Source organism: Bos indicus x Bos taurus, chromosome 10 (assembly GCF_003369695.1).
Source record: "Bos indicus x Bos taurus breed Angus x Brahman F1 hybrid chromosome 10, Bos_hybrid_MaternalHap_v2.0, whole genome shotgun sequence".
Classification (NCBI taxonomy): Eukaryota; Metazoa; Chordata; class Mammalia; order Artiodactyla; family Bovidae; genus Bos; species Bos indicus x Bos taurus.
The window spans coordinates 36,624,523-36,644,559 of record NC_040085.1 but is presented as its reverse complement, the minus strand read 5'-3'; the positions used below and the strand labels follow the sequence as shown (position 1 = coordinate 36,644,559).

Below are 20,037 nucleotides of genomic sequence, written 5' to 3'. Positions count from 1 at the left end.
TGCATTGGGAGTACAGAGTCTTAGCCACTGGACCACCAAGGAAGTCTCCAATCTATCATATTTAGCCAGAAATTTTAAAATTGTAGGTTAAATCATAAAAAGATTATCTTACTAGTCATATGTAGCATAGAAATATTTATGTTCATCTAATTTTCTAAATATCATACAAATATACACTCTTCACTTTAAAACAAACAAACAAACCTTGTTTTATATTGGGGTGTGTAGCCAGTTGACAGTGTTGTGGGAGTTTCAGGTGAATAGCGAAAGGGCGCAGCCATACATATGCATGTATCCGTTCTCCCCCAATCCCGCATCCCATCCAGGCTGGCATGTAACATTGAGCTGAGTTCCATGTGCTACACAGTAGGTCTTTGTTGGTTATCCATTTTAAATATAACAGTTATACTCTTTTTATCAGTGGTAGTATGTATTAACCACGAAAACCCAAGTTAATTTGCTTCTTCAGAAAAGTAATTTTATACTTCTGATGACAATTTTTGCTTTTACGTATTTTAAGTGGGAAGAATGTCATATATGTAAACATTAAGTTGATTAATTGAGGACAAAGAATGTCATATATGTAAACATTGAGTTGATTGAGGACAGAATGGGAAAACAATTTTTCTTTCTTACCTGCAGTCCCAAAGAATATCCAGTGCCCCACTGAAAGAGAGCTAAACCTAGGGACCAGGTGACATTTTATGTTTTTTGTAATTCGTTATAACAACTTCAATCTAAGACTGTCTATATGGGAAGGAGATAAAGAGAGAACATTTTTTAAACATAATATTAAATTGCTTTCTACTAAGACTGTCTTAAGAATATCCTAAGGCAATTTATTACAAGTTTTCAGTAAAATTCAGCTTGATATCTTAAAAGAAATTAAGCTATCAAGTTGTCTTAACCTACACGTAGGAGAGCCTTCTGGTTCATTTTGTTGATTAAAAGGATCTGAATTCAGGCAACTATGAAGGGGAAAAAATGTTAACTTTTTTCTTTAAAATTTGGTAGGTTTGAGAAATTCCTCTGGTTCATTAGCTCAGAGAACTATCTGATTATTGGTGGACGAGATCAGCAACAGAATGAAATAATTGTGAAAAGATACTTGACACCAGGTAAGTAAGATTAAAATTCTAAAGAATTTTCTCTTAAGTAATTGGATTGGTTATCTCAATAGTAGGTGTAGATTTTCATCTTGTACTCCTTTGTTTGACAGATTTAATTGGTAGAGTTTCATGTTTTATGGTTGAATATGTGCTTTGATACTTAATTCTCATTTTAAGTGAATATTCCTAAAGGATTAATGCTGAGCTAATCTGTAGTATTAGATTTCTGATTTTCTGCTACATTAAAAAAATAGCTTTTAATTCTCCAAAGTGGCTGGACATCAAATTTTTTAAAGCTTAATTTTTAAATCCTGAAGTTTGTAAACATTTTACGCATTTAGAAACAGGGCTTCACCCCTGTGTTGTAAGGCCTCTCATTTGTTTTTGTTTGCTGATAACCATCACTTCACTGTGGCTGAACCCTCAGTATGGGTATCAGAAATCAATAATCAATATCAGAGCTAATCTTATGTCCTTTGAGGATCCAGAGGCAGGAAAGCAAACAGAGTTCAGGTTACATGGTGCCCAGGGCTTGCTCTCTGTCTTCTCTAACTTTTTTCAGTGTGAGCTGAGCCTTTCATGGAACTGTATGGGCTTTGCTCTTCTTTGAGTTTCAAATCTCAGATGAACTATCCATGGCAAACAGTGGCTGCTCATTTTTTCTGTTAGAAACCAGGCACTTTACTTTTCCCTAGTTGACCATCATCCATGCATTCATCTATTTCCTCATTTATTCATTTGTCATCACACATTTCAGAATAAAACCAGAAGTCCTTATTGTGGCTTACAAGGTTCCTGGCTTCTTCTCTAGTCTCATTTCTTACTTATCTTCAGTCTGGCTTCATGATTGTTTGTCACATTTGTCAACCATCTGTGGTCCTCAGGACCTTTGTTTGCATTTGCTAGGATGACTCATTCATCACCAGGTGTCTCTCACCAATCAGCAGGCTAGCCTGGGCTCGCTTATATGGTAACTCAGCAAATTTCTGAGAGGAAAAGAGGAAGCATACAAGGCCTGTCTAGGCCTAGACTGGGAACTGGCATTTGGTCATGTCTGCCACATTCTCTTCGTCAAGGGGTAGACCCATATTTGAGTGACAGGGAAGTGGACTCCACCTCTTGATGCAGCTTCAGGCTCATAGAGCAGAGAGGTGTGGATAGAGAGAGAGAGAAGAACTATGACTTTTATCTGCCTTATTAGCATGGCTTTCCTCTGAGGAGGCCTATGAGAAATCCTCCCACGGTGGGAGACGGTCTTTTCTTTATTTACTTTCTTATACTTTTTAGGTTTTGAACCCTTTAAACAATAAATAAACAATTTCAACTTAAACAGAAATAAGACTTACAGTAGTATTTATTTGCTTTAAAGGGGACATTTATGTCCATGCTGACCTTCATGGAGCAACTAGCTGTGTAATTAAGAATCCAACAGGTAATGTAATTCATTCTGTTATTCAGAACTTTAATTCTTTTGTTTAAACTACTTTTAATATAAGAGAAAAAACACTAATAGAGATAATGGACACTTTATAATGATGTTTCAGTCCATCAATAAGATATAGAGTAGAAATAAAACAGAAAGACTGTAGAGAAAATCAATAAAACCAAAGTTCTTTGAAAGGATCAATAAAATTTGATAAACCTTTAACTATACTAAAAAAATAAGATTCAAATTCCTAAAATCTATAGGACTTTTAAAGAAGACTGAACATCAATCCTTCATAAACTCTTCCAAAAGACAGAAGAGGCAGGAACTTTCTAACTCATTCTATGGGACTAGTATTACCCTAATAAAACCAGACAAAGACATCACAGCGAAGGAAACCACTGACCAATATCATTTATGAACAGAGACACAAAAATCCTCAACAGACTATTAGGAAATTGAATCTAGCAGTATATTATAAGGATTATACATATGATAAAGTGGGATTTATTCCCAGGAATGCAAGGTTAATTTAACATATGAAAATTAATCAGTGTAATACAGTACATTAGTAGAATAGAGGACAAAAACCACATGATGATCTCAACTAATGCAAAAAAGCCTTAAAGCCTTTGGTGGTAATCTAGTACTCATTTGTGATAAAAATACTCAACAAACTAAGAATAGATGGACATGTCCTCAAGTTGGTAAATAACATCTATAAAAAATCCACAGCTAAAAATCATGCTTAATTGGGAAAGACTGAGAGCTTTTCCCCCAAGATCAGGAGTAAGATGAGCACATCTGTTCTTGCCACGCTTCTACTCAACATCGTATGGAGGCTCTGAGTAGGCCATTAGGCAGTGAAAAGTTTAAAATATCCAAATTGGTAAGGAATAGATAAAAGTGTCTGTTTGCAAATGGCATAATCTTATATATTTAAAACCTTAAGGAATCCACCAAAAGTTATTAGTTAACAAGTTCAGCAGTATCTAGGATATAAGGTCAATATATAAAATGTCAGTTATGTTTTTATATACTAGTAATGAGCAATATTAAGAGGAAATTAATAAAACATCCACTTACAATAGCATTGAAGAAGAATAAAATATTTAGTAACAAACTTACCAAAAAGTAAGACATATACACCTAACTACAAAACATCATTGAAAGAAATTAAAGAAGATCTAAATAAATGGGAAGATTTCCAATGTTTATAAATTGGAAGTCTTAATATTGTTCTGATGGCAGTATTTCCCACACTAATCAACAAATGTGGTGCCGTCTCTCTCACCACTGCCTGTTTGTGCAGAGATAGACGAAATTCATCCTAAAATTCATGTGGAAATGCAGAGAAACCAGATTAGCCAAATCATTCTTGAAAATGGAGAACAAAATTGGAGTCCTCACAATTCCTCAAAACCTCCTACAAAACAGCTATCAGTGTGGTATCAAGACAGTGTGGTATTGGTGTGAGAATGAACTGATAGATTAATAAAGAGAATGGAGATTCCTTGTTTATAGTCAGTTGATTTTTAGCAAGGGTGCCAAGGCCATTCAGTAAGGATAGAATAATCTTTTCAGCAAATAGGGCTGGGGCAATGTGCCAAAGAATGAAGTTAGAAATAGGAACTTCCTACCACTTATAAAAATGAACTCAAATACATCATAGACCTAAATTTAAGAGCTAAAACTCTAAGACTGTTAGAAGAAAATGAGGTGTAAAGCTTCATAATATTGGCTCTGTAAGTCATTGGCTTTGGTGTCATTTTAGATATGACACCAAAAGCATAAGCACCCAAAGAAAAAAACGTAAATTAGAGTTATGCAAAAACAAACTTTAATTCAAAGGACTGTATCAAGAAAATTAAAAGACACTCCACAGAAATGGGAGAAAATATTTGCAAATCATTTATCTGATAAAGGACCAATATCCAAAAAACTCTAGAACTGTTTTGACTCAACAGTAGAAAGGCAATTTTAAAATGAACAGTTTTTAAAATGTCAAATAGATGTTTCTCTAAAGATATACAAGTAGCCCACAAGCACATGATAAGATGCTCAGCATCATTCATCCATTAAGGAAATGAAAATCAAAACCACGGTGAAATGCCACTTAACACCCACAAGAATAGTTGAAAAACACAGTGGAAATTCCTAGCGGTCCAGTTATTAGAACTCCAAGCTGTCGTGCTGAGGGCTTGGGTTCAGTCACTGGTTAGGGAAGAAAATTCCACAAGCCACATAGGGTGGGGAAAAATCCAAATAAAAAAGCCAAAAACAGTAATGAGTTGGTGAGGTTGTGGAGAGACTGGACTCTTTATACACTGCTGGTGGGAATGGACAGTGATCTAGCTGCAATAGGAAATAGTTTGATAGTTTCTGAAAAAGTTAAACATAAAATTTACCATGTGACCCACTCCTAGATATATACCCAAGATAATTAAAAATGTGTCCAAACTTGTTTGTAAATATTTATGATAGCCAAGAAATGGAAATACCCTGTATCTCTGTTGTTATTGTTGTTTAGTCACTAAGTTGTGTCCCATTCATTGTGACCCCATAGCCCACCAGGCTCCTCTGTCCATGGGACTTCCCAAGCAAGAATATTGGAGTGGGTTGCCATTTCCTTCTTCAGGAGATTTTCCCAATACAGGGATCAAACCTGAGTCTCCTGCATTGGCAAGTGGATTCTTGACCACTGAGCAACCAGGGAATCCCCAACCTGTATCTCTGTCAATTGATTAATAGATACAATGTGGTATATCCATAAAATACAATATTAGTCTTGAAATGAAGTATTGACAAATGCTCTAACATGAACGAATCTTGAAAACAAGTGAAAGAAGCCAGGTATATATGATTCCATTTATATGAAATTCCAAAATAGGAAAATCCATAGAGACAGAAAGTAGATTAGTGATTGCCAGTGGCTGGTAAAAATGAAAAGTGACTGTTAATAGATACAGAATTTCTTTTGCAGATGATGAAAATGTTCTGAAATTAATGGTAATGATTGTATAGCTTTATGAATATATCAAAACTCAGAATTGTATACTTTAAAAGTGAATTTTATAGTATGTGAATTATATCCCAGTTTTAAAATATTTGAATTCTTAGGGATCTGTTAATATGCTCTTGATTTTTACTTTTTAGGCAATATAGTAATTCTGGCAGTCTTTAACCTTTAAATAGGTTTTTCTAAATTATCCTTTCTAGAATGAGGTTAGAATTACTGATAAAAGTGAAAGGATATTTTCTGAACTTATTTACTTAGACCATTTAAAAACCTGCTGTATAAATACATTTTTTAAATAAAAATAGTAGCTTCATACACTACTGAAATTAAAGTGTGATATTGTTATTTAAAATACAAGAGAAATTAACCTGTCATCCTGTATATGGTTTTCATGGCTTGCTCTAGAGAGTCCATACTTCGGTACTGATACATTGTAGTATCGTTATTACAGGAGAACCGATTCCCCCTCGGACCTTGACTGAAGCTGGCACAATGGCTCTTTGCTACAGTGCTGCTTGGGACGCTCGAGTTATCACTAGTGCTTGGTGGGTGTACCATCATCAGGTAATAAGGGCTGTGGTCCTGTTTCTTAATTTAGTGAGAAGGGTAACTGTTCCAAATTTTGAGGGTATGGAATTGAACAAGGCAGACAAAGTACCTTGTGATAGAGTTGACGTTTTGATATTGAAGAAAAATATATAGTGGCAGGTAACAAAGTGTTTTTAAAGCATGGTAAGGGGATAGAGAGTGATACAGGGTACCATTTTGAATATAGTGTCAGGGAAAGCCTTTCTGGAAGGGTAAGATTTGAGGAGAGACTTAGAGTGATCCATGCAGTTATATGGGATAGACTGTTCCAGTTACGACTGGCACACTGACCTAAAAGGTCTTTCACCTGTTCACCTTTGTTGAAATTTTCTGAATTCTCTTTGGCTTTTCCTGTAAAGTGGATTATCAGTGGTGGTGGTGGTGGTTTTTTTTTTTTATTATATCCTTGGTTTTAGTAATTGCCATTTTTTTGTGGTTAATGCTATTTTCTTGATGGTACTTCATTCCATATATGATTTCACATTGCTTTTCAAAGTCTTAAAGTTATAAAGCAAGATTAAAAAAGTTCAATACCATTATCCTCCCTTAGATTTAGTTTCATTTTATATTTGTTTATATTTGTTTTCTGCTGTGCTGTAATACTGTGTTCTTAGGAAATTAATATCACTTCTGGGGTTATTTTTTATGCCTTGTTGCAGTGTAATAAAAATGGTTTTGATTATTTTATGAATAGGTTTTTTTAGTGTGCTTTTAATCCCTTGCATACCTATTACTAGTAAAGATACTCTCAGATTTGGGTGTTTCACAGATGTGTAAAATTTTTTTAAACTGTGGAATTATATTGCTCACTTCCTATTTTGCCAAGTTAGAATATATTTTTAAAAATAAGCTATTATCCTTATTTACTAAAATGAAAGGTTATTTCATTAACAACTCCGCCCCCCCCCAAATAAATAAGATGAAAGATTGTTTCTTCCTCCCCCACCCAGGCCAGGAAAAATATCTCAGGAAAGGATTTAATGTGATAAATAGAGTTAATATAGTTTTATATACCTTTATGTTAAGCTTTTTAAACTATCCTTATTTTTCTTGTTTTATCTCACATGAGAGGCAAATGTGGGTCAGTTGTGGCTCTGGTCCACGGCATTTGAAAATGATTGATGTAGTATATCCTTTGTTATTTCTTCTGTTACTGACAAAGTTACACCTATCTTTGAAGAGATATTTGTCCTTTCAGTGTTAAGAATTTTTGCTAAATTATAAACTTTTCAGGACATACTGCTGTTTACTTTAATATGGCTTTACTTTCTCAGGTGAAAATCTTAGAAATGTGTTTAAGACAAGAGTATAATGTATCATTATGTTTCTCAGGTATCTAAAACAGCACCAACTGGGGAATATTTGACCACAGGAAGCTTCATGATAAGAGGTAATGACTTGTCAGTGGATTGTGGAGACAGGTTTGAAGACCATCTGCTAACATTCTCAGAACAGAAACTATATTCTGATTTCATATATGAAGTATGTTATTAAATAAGGAAGATTTTACTATGGTTTGGCAAATTTAGCATTTGACATGCTCATGCCATATATATTTTTTATTAATGACAGTGTTCTTTCACATGGTTTACGTTTATAAGGGTAAGAAAGTAAATAGCATGACCTTTTTTCTAAAAATAGATTATTCAAGATCTGACTAACCCAGAAGATGAGAGCAAGCATTCATAATTTTTCTTTCTTAATTCTAATTCCTATACATAATGCCAAAGTCTGTTAATGGAAAATGTTGCTTGATGACAGCAAAAAAAAAAAAAAAAGAACAGATTTGACTACTGTGTCAGATATCTTATAATCATAAAATGCAGAAAATGGAATTTTAAAAATGTACATTATCTTTGCAGGAAAAAAGAATTTCCTTCCTCCTTCACATCTAATGATGGGGTTTAGCTTCCTCTTTAAGGTATTCTTCAGCTGCTTCTTTTTTTTTTTTTTCCCCCCTGATTTTCACTAGTCTTACCTAAAGTTCCACCAATGAAAAGAACTGTTTCTGTAGGTAGATGAGTCTTGTGTTTGGAGACATCGGGGTGAACGAAAAGTCAGAGTGCAGGATGAAGACATGGAGACACTGGCAAGTTGTACAAGTGAACTCATATCAGAAGAAATGGAACAGCTAGGTAGTATACAGATTTTAATAAAGCAGCTTATAATGTTTTCCATTGTCTAGTTTTGCTTGTGAATTTTTAGAAGATCGTCTCTTTTGGGATAATTAAAATTTCAAAAATACCCAACTTATCAACTTAATTGAATTTTCATTTTTTGAAATGTTCAGTATACTTATTCCAGTGAATTATAAAGTGTTTAATTGAATCCATAACCAATACTTGAATGTATGTTTATATTGTAAAACTTCAATATTTCATGCATGCATGTATGGTAGGTCTCTTCAGTTGTGTCCAACTCTTTGCAGCCCTGTGAACTGTAGCCTGCCATGATCTCCTGTCCATGGGATTCTCCAGGCAGGAATACTGGAGTGGGTTGCTGTGCTCTTCTCCAGAGGATCTTCCCGACCCAGGGTTTGGACCCGGGTCTCTTAGGTCTCCTGCATTGACAGGAGAGTTCTTTACCACTAGTGCCACCTGGGAAACCCAGTATTAATGAGTAATACATAAATGTGTTTATTAGAGATAGACTCAGGTATATATAAATAAGTATTTACTTTTGGATTTAGGATTTAGAAGCAATACAAAGATGAGTTATTATACATGCAGTTTCTTATGAGAATTTACCTTGATTTAATAATATATTTGCTTCAAGTAGAGAGCAGCTATGGTTGCTGGAGTAAATAAACCTGCCTACCTAAAGGAACTAGGGAATATATGCCCTCGAAGTTATTTTTACATATTCTGCAGTCATTGCTTCTTAAGAATAAAATCTCATTGTTTCACTTAACAACTACTGTTGTACATGATTCTGTTTTATTGAATTTTCACCATGTTCCTGACATGAATACTTTATTTACATTATTTTTTATTGAATTCTCACAACCATCCTTGGTTGGTGGCATCTCATTTTTATAGGTGAGGTAACTGGAGAAGATGCAGAAAACACGAGTTTGATCCTTGGTTCAGGAAGATCCCCTGGAGGAGGGCATGGCAACCCACTCCAGTATTCTTGTCTGGAGAATCCATGGACAGAGGAGCCTGGTGGGCCTCAGTCCATAGGGTCGCAAAGAATTGGACGTGACTGAAGCAACTGAGCGCACACACACACACAACTGAACCATATTATTACCACTAGATGGTGTTCCTTTTGCAAAAGTGTGAACACTTTCTGTGTGCCAGTTACATAACTTGTTTTATTTCATTTCAGTTCTCATGCTCAAATTATGATAAAATTGGCAGAATTTCTATAACTGCTTCTATTTTTCTTGTTTCGGAAATAACAAAGACAAGATACAGTTTTCATTGCAGAAATGATTGCAATGTCTAAGAAATTTATTGTGGTATAGGATCTTGGAGATCATTTATTCCAGTCAGTTCCTGATACCAAGTATCCTTTTATCTAAGTCAGAGTAACCTTTGGGGATGATCCAGTATTTTTCTGGTGATGTTTTGGAGAACGAGGGAGTGAATAGAATATTTTTATGAAGTTTTCAAGGAAATCATCTAACTTGGTTGTGATGATAGCATGCTGACTTTCCTTATTGTAATTTAGCAGATGGGGGTGAAAGTAGCAGTGAAGAAGATAAAGACGAATTACATGAAACTCCTGTGGAAGTGGAGCTCGTGACTCAGGTTGACCAAGAGGATGTTACTATTCAGAGTGGTGGCAATGAACTAAATGAACTAATTCAGGAAGAAAGCTCTGAAGATGAAGGAGAATCTGAGGGGGTGGTAAAAGATCAGGAACCTGTTGGTGAAATGAAGGATGAAGGAGAAGAGACATTAAATTATCCTGATACTTCCATCGACTTGTCCCACCTTCAGTCCCAAAGGTAATTTCAAAGCCATAATTTTCAGTCTTATTTTGTAAGCTGGGAGTGATGACCTTATAAAAATAATGCTAAGATTGACTTCAGTGCTTTTACCCTCCATTGTCCTACGATCTTACTGTCTGTTCACCATTTGATAAGGGGGTAGAACTCTCTTAAAATCTCAGGACCCAGGGTAGAAAAATACAGTAAATATGAAAGTTGCCAAACTAGATGAAAATAGAAACAAGTTAATGTTTATAAATTCTAATAATAAAAAGGCAATTACACTTTTTTTTAAAAGGGTGTCTTAGTCTTTAATGTCTCACAGATCACTAGGTAAACACCATAGCTATGAAAAGTTTATTATTTGAGTAGTTAGGAAAGGCTTAGGAGTCAGACCAGTATTGAGTCTTAAAGTGGGTCCTTGGGCAAATGACTGAGTCTAAGCTTCAGTTTCCTTCTTGGTGAAAAGAGAATGGTACCACCCTTCATAGGGTTTTTGTGAAGGTTATATGCATGTAAAGCATCTCACAGTGTCCAATACATGTCAGCTATTTAAGAATATAAAGTGAGACGATGAGCAGTTTTTTTTTAGGATGAGCAATTTGATTATACTTTTTCTAATTTTACCAAATTTGAAAATGTATAGCATTGCCAATAATTAATTAGGAGAGTGATATGGGAATGTTTGGGGACTTTGTAACTGAATGCCTGTAAAGACTTGTGGACTCCTCTTTCTGTTTGTTTCCATAGGTCCCTTCAGAAATTGTCTTCAAAAGAGGAATCTTCTAATATGGTAACATTTTTCTTCAAAGTGTTTTGAAGAACATCATGTCATTCTCAATAAATAAGAATAATTTTCTACTTTTTAATTTTGACTTTTGAAAAATTAACATTAGTGATGTTATTGTTTGTATTTGCTTGTGTTTTTCTTTTAATTTTAATAGAGTGACAGTAAATTGCAGAGCCGAAGGCATTTGTCAGCCAAGGAAAGAAGGTAAATATACTTGTGTTATTTAACTGAAAAGCATCTATTTTTTATAATTGACAGTTCGGTTATGACAGATCACTTGGCTGTTATAAAGATCTCATTAAAATTACCAAGATTTAGCATAAATTTTGTTTTGTTTTTTACATTCAGCTCTAATAGCTCTAATAGGTTTTTCTTTTTAAGGGGCCCAGTCTGCCACTATATAGATAGGTCAAGTAACACAAAACAGACCTTTTATTACATAAATGTGTATGGTAATAATTGCAGTATATTAAATAGGCTGATTCTATGATACTATTGACAAAAGTGAAAAGGAATACAGGCATACCACATTTTATTGTGCTTTGCAGATTTTTAATGTTTTTTAACAAATTGAAGGTTTATGGTAATCCTGTATGGAGCAAATCTATTGCCATCATTTTCCAACATCATTTTTTTACTTCATGTCTCTGGATCATATTTTGATAATTCTTGCAATGTTTAAGCTTTTTATTATTAATTGTTCAGGTGATCTGTGATCAGTGAACTTTGTTTCTATTGTAAAGTGATTATGAGGCACTGAAAGCTCAGGTGGTGGTATTTTTTTTTAGCAATAAAGTATTGATTAAGGTATATACAATTGCTTTTTAAAGACATATTGCTTTGCACACTTGATAGACTACAGGGTAGTATAAGCATAAATTTATATGCACTGGGAAACCAAAAAATTCATGACTTGCTTTACTGCATATTCACTTTATTGCAATGGTCTGGAACAGAAATTGTAATATTTCTGAGGCATGCCTGTACTGAAATTAGGCAATTTTTATGTAAGAGGAAGACTTGGGGGTTTCCCCCCCACTTTTTTTTTCCCTTTAACATGATAGGGCTTAGAAGGCAAACAGAAAAAGATAAAGAGTGAAAGGGATAAAAGACAACTACTGGAGGGTGAAAAGACTACAACTGGTAAAGCACTCCAGAAAGAGGCCCTAGATTGGAATGGATAATAAACCCTTTTGTTTGATCATCTTTATAAATTATAGAAAACTGAGTGCTGGTATTTATGAGTATGGTATTATGCTAGATACTATGGTAGTATATACAAAGAGGGAAAATATAAAGTTTGTGCCTTCAAGAAGCTTTTGAGTCCTGGATTCAAGAAATAGCCGTAAGTCTGTAAATAGTGTTATCTGAAAGTGATACAGCATTTCAGGAATAAGAATTTTTTGTGCACTGAAGTGTTTTGGGAAATACCATCAGAAGTTTTTACCTTGAAGATATAGTTGCATCTTAGATAATGCAAGTTAAGGTCAGAAACTTCAAGGAGAATAAGTATGATCAAAGACAGGGAGGTGATAGGTATTTGGAAGTAATGTTGAGAGTGCTTTGGGGAAATGGATAAGTAGATTGAGGCGGAAGGAACAAAATGTTCATGTTTGTGAATTGATGATAAAATTGGCAACGTGCAATTGAATCAAAAGTGGAGAACCTAGAATAACAAGGTAAGTGTTCTAGACTTATCCTAAAAGTGATGTGAGGAGGACTTTTGGAAGATTTTGAATGGGAATGTGACATAGGTAAACAATAACGGAAAATTAATGTGAAAGTTCATGTAGAACAGATTATGGGGGAAATATGGAGGAAGTCTGGGTGGTAAGTGATGAGGACTTGGACTAGAGCAGTGGCACTGGTAAGGTGATTGCACAGTAATAGGATTTTCCTTTCCTCTTTATTTTCTAAGATCCATTTATTCCACTGACAGACCCACAAATGTTTTACTGAATATTTAACATCTGCCAAGGACAAAGACTTACAAATCCCTTTGCCTCGCCATCAAGGTGTTGAGGGACTGAATGTGGCTACTGATTCAGGATAAGTCAAGGATGACAGTGTGTTGAGCCTGGATGCCAGGAAGAATCATAAATGCATGAGAGGAAATTTTTTAGCTTTTCTAGTGTGATGACTTGCACTCCTTTTATACTGTAGCCTGGTGATGACAAGTTAAGCAGAAGGCACGATCTCATACACGTTCCCTTCCGTGTGTCATTTTTTTAGGGTATTAAGAATTTGAAATTCTAAGATTAAGATATTTTCCATTTCATTTATATTTAGGGAAATGAAGAAAAAGAAGCTTCCAAATGACTCAGGGGATTTAGAAATGACAGAAGCAAAGGACAAAGAAAAAGAAAATGCTCTACACATTGAAACTCATCAGAACACAAGCAAAAATGTCCCGGTTGTTCAGCCAATGAAGCGAGGACAAAAGGTAATACTTGGCACTATATGATCCACAAGTGAAGTTGTGAGGCTCCTTTTTTAAGGTTTAAGTGAAACAGAAGAATAATCTTGTGTGACTTCTTTTGAAAATTAGTTGAAAAGATAGTGTTAAGGAGCATAGAGATCACTTTCTGTTCTTTTAAGATCATCTATACAGAAACTCTCAAGTTATGTAGAAGAGGAATAGGAGATTGATTTATTTGCCAGAGACACTCAGCTAAAAACTGGCAGTGCTGATCTGATAATTTAACTTAGTCGTTTCTTTTTCAATTATTAATGCAATTTTGGTTACAGTTCTTACATATTTTATAAAGGTAGGGGATGAAGAAAGAGGAGGTAGTGGATATAGACTATACTTTAAAAAATGTAGCTGTGTAGAGATTGTGAACTGATGTATAGGTGTATCTTTAAGAAAATTAAAGTCCTTTGAAAAAAAATTTTTTTAATTTAGTTTTCTTCAGCTATGGAGTTTTTTATTTTTGGTTGTGCTGGGACTTCACTGCTGCTTGGGCTTTTCTCTAGTTGAGGCAAGCAGGGGCTACTCTCTAGTTGCAATGCACAGACTTCTCATTTCAGTGGCTTCTCTTGAAGAGCACAGGCTCTAGGCATGCAAGCTTCACAAGTTGTGGTACATGGACTCAGTTCAATTCCTGGACCAGGGATGAAAAGGGGAAAAAAAAATCAATTCTCCCTGTATTACTATGCAAATTCAACATGAAATCATTCAAAAAAGAATTGCGATTTTAAATTAACATTTGAAAGTTCATTTGAAAGAGTACATACCAGAGAATAGTTAAGGGAGTCTTGAAAAAGAAGATGAAGGATGGATCTCCCTACTAGGTAGTAAAACATTTACTGTTAAGACTTTCTAAAACAGAATGGTATTAATGAACAGCCAGTAGAAAAGTGAAGCAGAATAAAATCTAGACACAGAACGATAAATTGTGCTTTAAAGGGTATGAAGCATTCAAAATTAGTGGCTAGTAATGTTTTAAAAAATACTATAAATATCTGGGGAAACAGTGTCAGACTTTATTTTTTTGGGCTCCAAAATCACTGCAGATGGTGACTGCAGCCCTGAAATTAAAAGATGCCTACTCCTTGGAAGGGAAGTTATGTCCAACCTAGATAGCATATTCAAAAGTAGAGACATTACTTTGCCAACAAAGGTCCGTCTGGTCAAGGCTATGGTTTTTCGTGAGGTCATGTATGGATGTGAGAGTTGGCCTGTGAAGAAGGCTGAGCGCCGAAGAATTGATGCTTTTGAACTGTGGTGTTGGAGAAGACTCTTGAGAGTCCCTTGGACTGCAAGGAGATCCAACCAGTCCATCGTGAAGGAGATCAGCCCTGGGATTTCTTTGGAAGGAATGATGCTGAAGCTGAAACTCCAGTACTTTGGCCACCTCATGCGAAGAGTTGACTCCTTGGAAAAGACTCTGATGCTGGGAGGGATTGGGGGCAGAAGGAGAAGGGGACGACAGAGGATGAGATGGCTGGATGGCATCACTGACTCGATGGACATGAGTCTGGGTGAACTCCGGGAGTTGGCGATGCACAGGGAGGCCTGGCATGCTGCGATTCAAGGGGTCGCAAAGAGTCGGACACGACTGAGCGACTGAACTGAACTGAACTGAAAGTAAATATCTGGTGGAGAAAAGAACCATCAATATAATTCAATATAATTGATAGGGCAAATTGCAGGGTAGGGGGTAGATCAGAGATATGTTTATGTAAACAAGGGGAATTTTTTTACCCATCAAATTAATAGATAATGTGTATTCAGTCATTCAGTACAAGTTTGAATATATACCATGGGAATTCCAATCAAGAGTCCTAACAGTGCATTTACCCTCTGACTCAGCAATACTTATTTTTAGTCATTATCTTAAAAAAAGTCATATGTATGCACTAAGGGTATTTGTCCAGTTGATAGTATTAAGCAGTCTTACTGAGTATTTAACATTTCATCTACAGATGAAGGAGAAGGCAATGGCACCCCACTCCAGTACTCTTGCCCGAAAAATCCCATGGACGGAGGAGCCTGGTGGGCTGCAGTCCATGGGGTCGCAGAGTCGGACACGACTGAGCGACTTCACTTTCACTTTTCACCTTCATGCATTGGAGAAGGAAATGGCAATCCACTCCAGTGTTCTTGCCTGGAGGATCCCAAGGATGGTGGAGCCTGGTGGGCTGCTATGGGGTCACACAGAGTCGGACACGACTGAAGTGACTTAGCAGCAGCTGCAGCAGCTACAGATGAAATTTAGGCAGTCTGCAAATAATGGCTTTGCTTTTCTTTCTCATGTTTCTTATACTGACTCAAACATCAGTACAGTGTGGCATAAAAGTAAGAATAGCATGCCTCTTTGTTATAGTAATACATTAAAGGGACTAATTCTAAGATTATTAACATTGTAGTATGTTTCTTGTGGGTTGTTGGTAGATATCCTTTACAAAGGGCTAGTGTTAATAATCATGAGTTAAATTTTATTGTATGCTTTTTCTGCATCTGTTTTTCTCCCTCAATGAGTTCATGTGGTGTAAATTACAGAATAAAACCCCCTAATACTGTCCTTGCCTTGTTTGGGTATCTAGGTGATACCAGCTTCATAAAGTGAATTTGGTACTTTTCCTTTTTTATGCTCTCTAGTACTTTGTATTGGAGAAGGCGATGGCACCCCACTCCAGTACTCTTGCCTGGAAAATCCCATGGACGAGGGAGCCTGGTGGGCTGCCATCTATGGGGTCACACAGAGTCAGGATATGACTGAAGTGACATAGCAGCAGCAGTACTTTGTATAAAATGGAGATCATTTGTTCCTTGAAATTTTTTTTTAGCAATTGGGCCTGATGTTTAGGGATATCTGGCTTACCTGGTGGCTTAGATGGTAAATAATCTGCATGTAATGCAGGAGACCCGAGTTCCATCCCTGGGTTGGGAAGATCCCCTGGAGAAGGAAATGGCAATCCACTCCAGTATTCTTGCCTGGAGAATTCCATGGACAAAAGAGCCTGGCTGGCTACAGTCCATGGGGTCACAAAAGAGTCGGACACAATTGAGCAAGTAACACTTTCAGGGTAAGTTTTTAAGTACTTAATTTCTTTAGCAATCATAACTCCATTCAGGTTTTTTTTTTTTTTTCCCCAAAGTTGGTTTTCCTAAGTTATATTTTGCCAAGAAACTATTCTTTTTGTTGAGTTTTCCATTTCTTGGTTCAGTGTATTGGTGATACTGTTCATTTTATTCTCAGGGTTTTTGTTGTTTTGTGGTATAATGTACATATAGTGGGCTTCCCAGGTGGCTCAGTGGGAACGAACCTGCCTGCCTGTGCAGGAGACGCGGTGGACCCAGGTTTGATCCCTGGGTTGGGAAGAGCCCCTGGAGGAAATGGCAACCCACTCCAGTATTCTTGCCTGGAAAAATTCCATGGACAGAGAAGTCTGGCAGGCTGCAGTCCATGGGGTCTCCAAGAGTCAGACATGATTCAGTACACATGCTACATATATATAGTAATATGCAGATACTTTGCTTTTAGCTCAGTTTTTATATCCACATACATCTGTGAAACCAACACCCAGAACAAGACCCTTGAATGTTTATATTACTCCAGAAAGCTCACTCTTGCCCCTTTCTAAATAGTATTCCCACCAGAGAAAAACATGTCTTAATTACAGTAGATTATTTTGCCTGTTTTTGAGCTTTATGTAAAAAAGCAATCATCGTTTATATATTCCTGTCTTACATCTTTCACTCAACCTTGTGAATCATCCATGTTGTTCTAACAGTTCATTTGCACTGCTCAATAGCATCTGCCAGTTTCCGTCTACTACATTGTTCATCATTGAAGACCTGTATCTTTTAGGTTCCCAAATATGCGTTTCTGTCCTGTGTAGCTGCGAGTGGAAATGCTGGGTTATAGCGCACGTGTTGTGTTTGGCTTAGTAGGTATTAGCAGTTTTCGGAGTGCTTGTACCAGTTTCCCACCAAGCTGTGTATCTGAGTTCCAGTTGCTTTACATCGTCACTTTCATTTGGTATTGTTGGGGTTTTTCAAGTCATTCAAATGTGTACATACTGAAATCTTAATTTAGCTTTTAAAAGTTGGGTTGTCCAGCTTTCTCACTGATTTATAGTTCTTTGAAATCCTAAATACATGTCTTTTCTTGGTTATCTGTACTAAAATTTTTTTCATGTTTTGAGACTTGCTTTTTCACTTCTGTAGTATTTTGATGAACAGCATTTGTCAATTTTAATGAAGTCTGATTTGTCAATCTTGTATAGTGTTTTTTGTGTGTCTTATTAAATCTTTATGATTTTGTAAATTTGTTATTTGGGTCCTAGCTAAGACTAGTCAAGATGAAAGCCTTTGGAGGTGAAGCTTGTATGTCTGTGGTTTTAAAAACTGGTCGAGTGATTTGGATGTGTACCCAGAGTAAAGAATCAGTAGTTTAATTGATGAAATACAAGGTATTAAGAGTCTCTGCAATAAATACCCAGCTAAACTTTGCTGCCCCGTTTCCTGTTCTTATGTGTATCCTGATGGCAACCACGTGTGATGACTAGCCATTACTACTCTGTTCTGTCTTTACGTTATAATCTTGCCTTTCTTGTATTCCCAGATGCAATGAATCTTTCAGTTCTTGCTCAAGCTTAAAAAAAGTCTCCTTTCTCTAAATTATCTTAGATATAAACTTGTTTGCATTTAGAATATTTTGCATTAATTTACTCTTCTTCTGTGTATCTTTTTTCCACAAGATGATCAATTGTTTGAGGGTGAGGACTATGGTTTTATCCATCTTCAAAGACTCCATATTGTTTGTTAAAGTGGTGCCTTACTGAATAAGCATTTTGACAGAATTAAAGAAGTGGCTTTTCTTTATATACATGTCTTAACATTTTCTTACTGCTAAATTTTTCCAATCAAAAATGTTTATTTTGTAGAGTAAAATGAAAAAAATGAAGGAAAAATACAAGGACCAAGATGAAGAAGAACGTGAGCTCATCATGAAATTGCTGGGAGTAAGTAACATTTAATAATATTTTCATTTGTTTGTCAGGGGGCATCCAGACCACTGCCTTATTGCTGGGAGTAAGCAACATTTAATAATAATTTCATTTGTTTGTCAAGGGGCATCCAGACCACTGCCTATCATATGCTGTGCATTTGTTAAAGAACTGACAACAGTGAAAATACTGTCAACATTAACTGTTTTTCCCTCTATGAAGTCTGCAGGTTCGAACAAAGAAGAAAAAGGGAAAAAGGGAAAGAAAGGCAAAATAAAGGATGAACCAGTGAAGAAACAGCCCCAGAAACCTAGAGGTGGACCAAGAGTTTCAGACAGCATAAAGAAAGAAACTCCATCCCTTGAAATTACCACTCATGAGTTACAAGACTTGGCTGTAGATGAACCACATGATGACAAGGTAAGGCTACCACATGCATGGGCTTTTGCTTCTTAATTAGGGTGACCAACGATCTCAAGGTTCCCAGGACATGGGATTTACAGTGCTAAAATAAAACCAGGGTGAGTGGTAACCCTATTCTTAATGGGAAGTTACCTTAGAAATATAGCCTAAAAGACCTAAATTTTAATTGCTATATATAAAAATGGCAGTGTTGGTTAGCTCCTAAAAAGTTTATCATAAGCCATTAGAAAATTTTATGGAGAAACTAGATTCTGGTGGAAACTTAGTTAAAACAGATAATTAGGATTATGTTGACCATGAATGAGAAATGAATTTGCAGTTTTCTAGTTTTTTCTATAAGAATATATACTATATTACATGATGTCAAATGTGACTACAGTGTGAAATGTTGACATTTTTCCAGTTAAGATATTTGCCTAGTTGTTCCATCAGCTGAGTATGAAAGTCTGGCCTCAATGTATATCTTCTTGCATGAATATATCTTTTTGAAATTCTGAACAAAGGATTTATTGTTTTATAAATTGGTAAAAAAATTTTGTTTCACCTTTATATTTTTATTCATGGCAGTTAAACTTTGGTTGTATTGTGTGCTCCATTCAGTGCAGGTAGTGCTTACAGGGATCCTAAACGTATTACTGTTTTCTTGGTTCCCCGAACAGTGTTGTTTAGTAATATTAAAACTCACTTTGTCTTCAGATTTTTATATTACTTACTCTGTAAACCTTACACTCAAATATTCATAACTGTTAGAATATTCATAATTATCAATGGGCCTCCCTGGCAGCTGAGATGGTAAAGAATCTGCCTGCAGTGCAAAGAGACCTGGGTTCAATCCCTGTGTGGGGAAGATCCCCTGGAGAAGGAATGGCAAGCCCTCTCCAGTATTCTTGACTGGAGAATCCCATGGACAGAGGAGCCTGGTGAGCTGTACAGTCCATGGGGTTGCAAAGAGTCCGACCCAACTGAGTGACTAACACTTTCATTAGCATATATTCTGTGGAAGTCTTTTTTTTTTAACTTTAGGGCACATCCTTTTTCTCTTTGAATGGCATTGCTTTCTCATATATTAGACACATGTATTAACTTAGTCTATCTTATATTTATCAGTTTTTCTCTTCATAGATTTCAATGGTATAGAGTTTCAATTTAAGTTACAACTGACTTTTAAAATTTTATATATTTGAAACAGGAAGAACAAGATGTAGACCAGCAGGGAAATGAGGTATGATTTTGTGTTGGGGTTCATACTACAACATTGACTGCAATCCAGGTCCCACAATATCTGGC

General features: G+C 35.9%; 1 protein-coding gene across 4 annotated transcripts in view; it reads left to right on the top strand.

Moving 5' to 3' along the window:
- The window catches only part of NEMF (nuclear export mediator factor), a 56,039-nt gene that overhangs the window by 32,180 nt on the left and 3,822 nt on the right, over window positions 1-20,037 (top strand). For 2 of the 4 annotated variants that reach the window (XR_003513076.1, XM_027553691.1), the window contains exons 17-29: window positions 1,015-1,118; window positions 2,479-2,541; window positions 6,006-6,118; window positions 7,475-7,532; window positions 8,005-8,063; window positions 8,157-8,277; window positions 9,818-10,097; window positions 10,830-10,872; window positions 11,024-11,073; window positions 13,159-13,312; window positions 18,265-18,342; window positions 18,550-18,747; window positions 19,940-19,972. Coding sequence is in view for 3 of the 4 variants with exons in the window: in XM_027553691.1 (XP_027409492.1) it covers window positions 1,015-1,118; window positions 2,479-2,541; window positions 6,006-6,118; window positions 7,475-7,532; window positions 8,005-8,063; window positions 8,157-8,277; window positions 9,818-10,097; window positions 10,830-10,872; window positions 11,024-11,073; window positions 13,159-13,312; window positions 18,265-18,342; window positions 18,550-18,747; window positions 19,940-19,972 (1,354 nt within the window). In the remaining variant the exon portion in view is untranslated. The remainder of the gene's footprint in view (window positions 1-1,014; window positions 1,119-2,478; window positions 2,542-6,005; window positions 6,119-7,474; window positions 7,533-8,004; window positions 8,064-8,156; window positions 8,278-9,817; window positions 10,098-10,829; window positions 10,873-11,023; window positions 11,074-13,158; window positions 13,313-18,264; window positions 18,343-18,549; window positions 18,748-19,939; window positions 19,973-20,037) is intronic. The other 2 variants (XM_027553692.1, XM_027553693.1) reach the window with 2 other exon arrangements.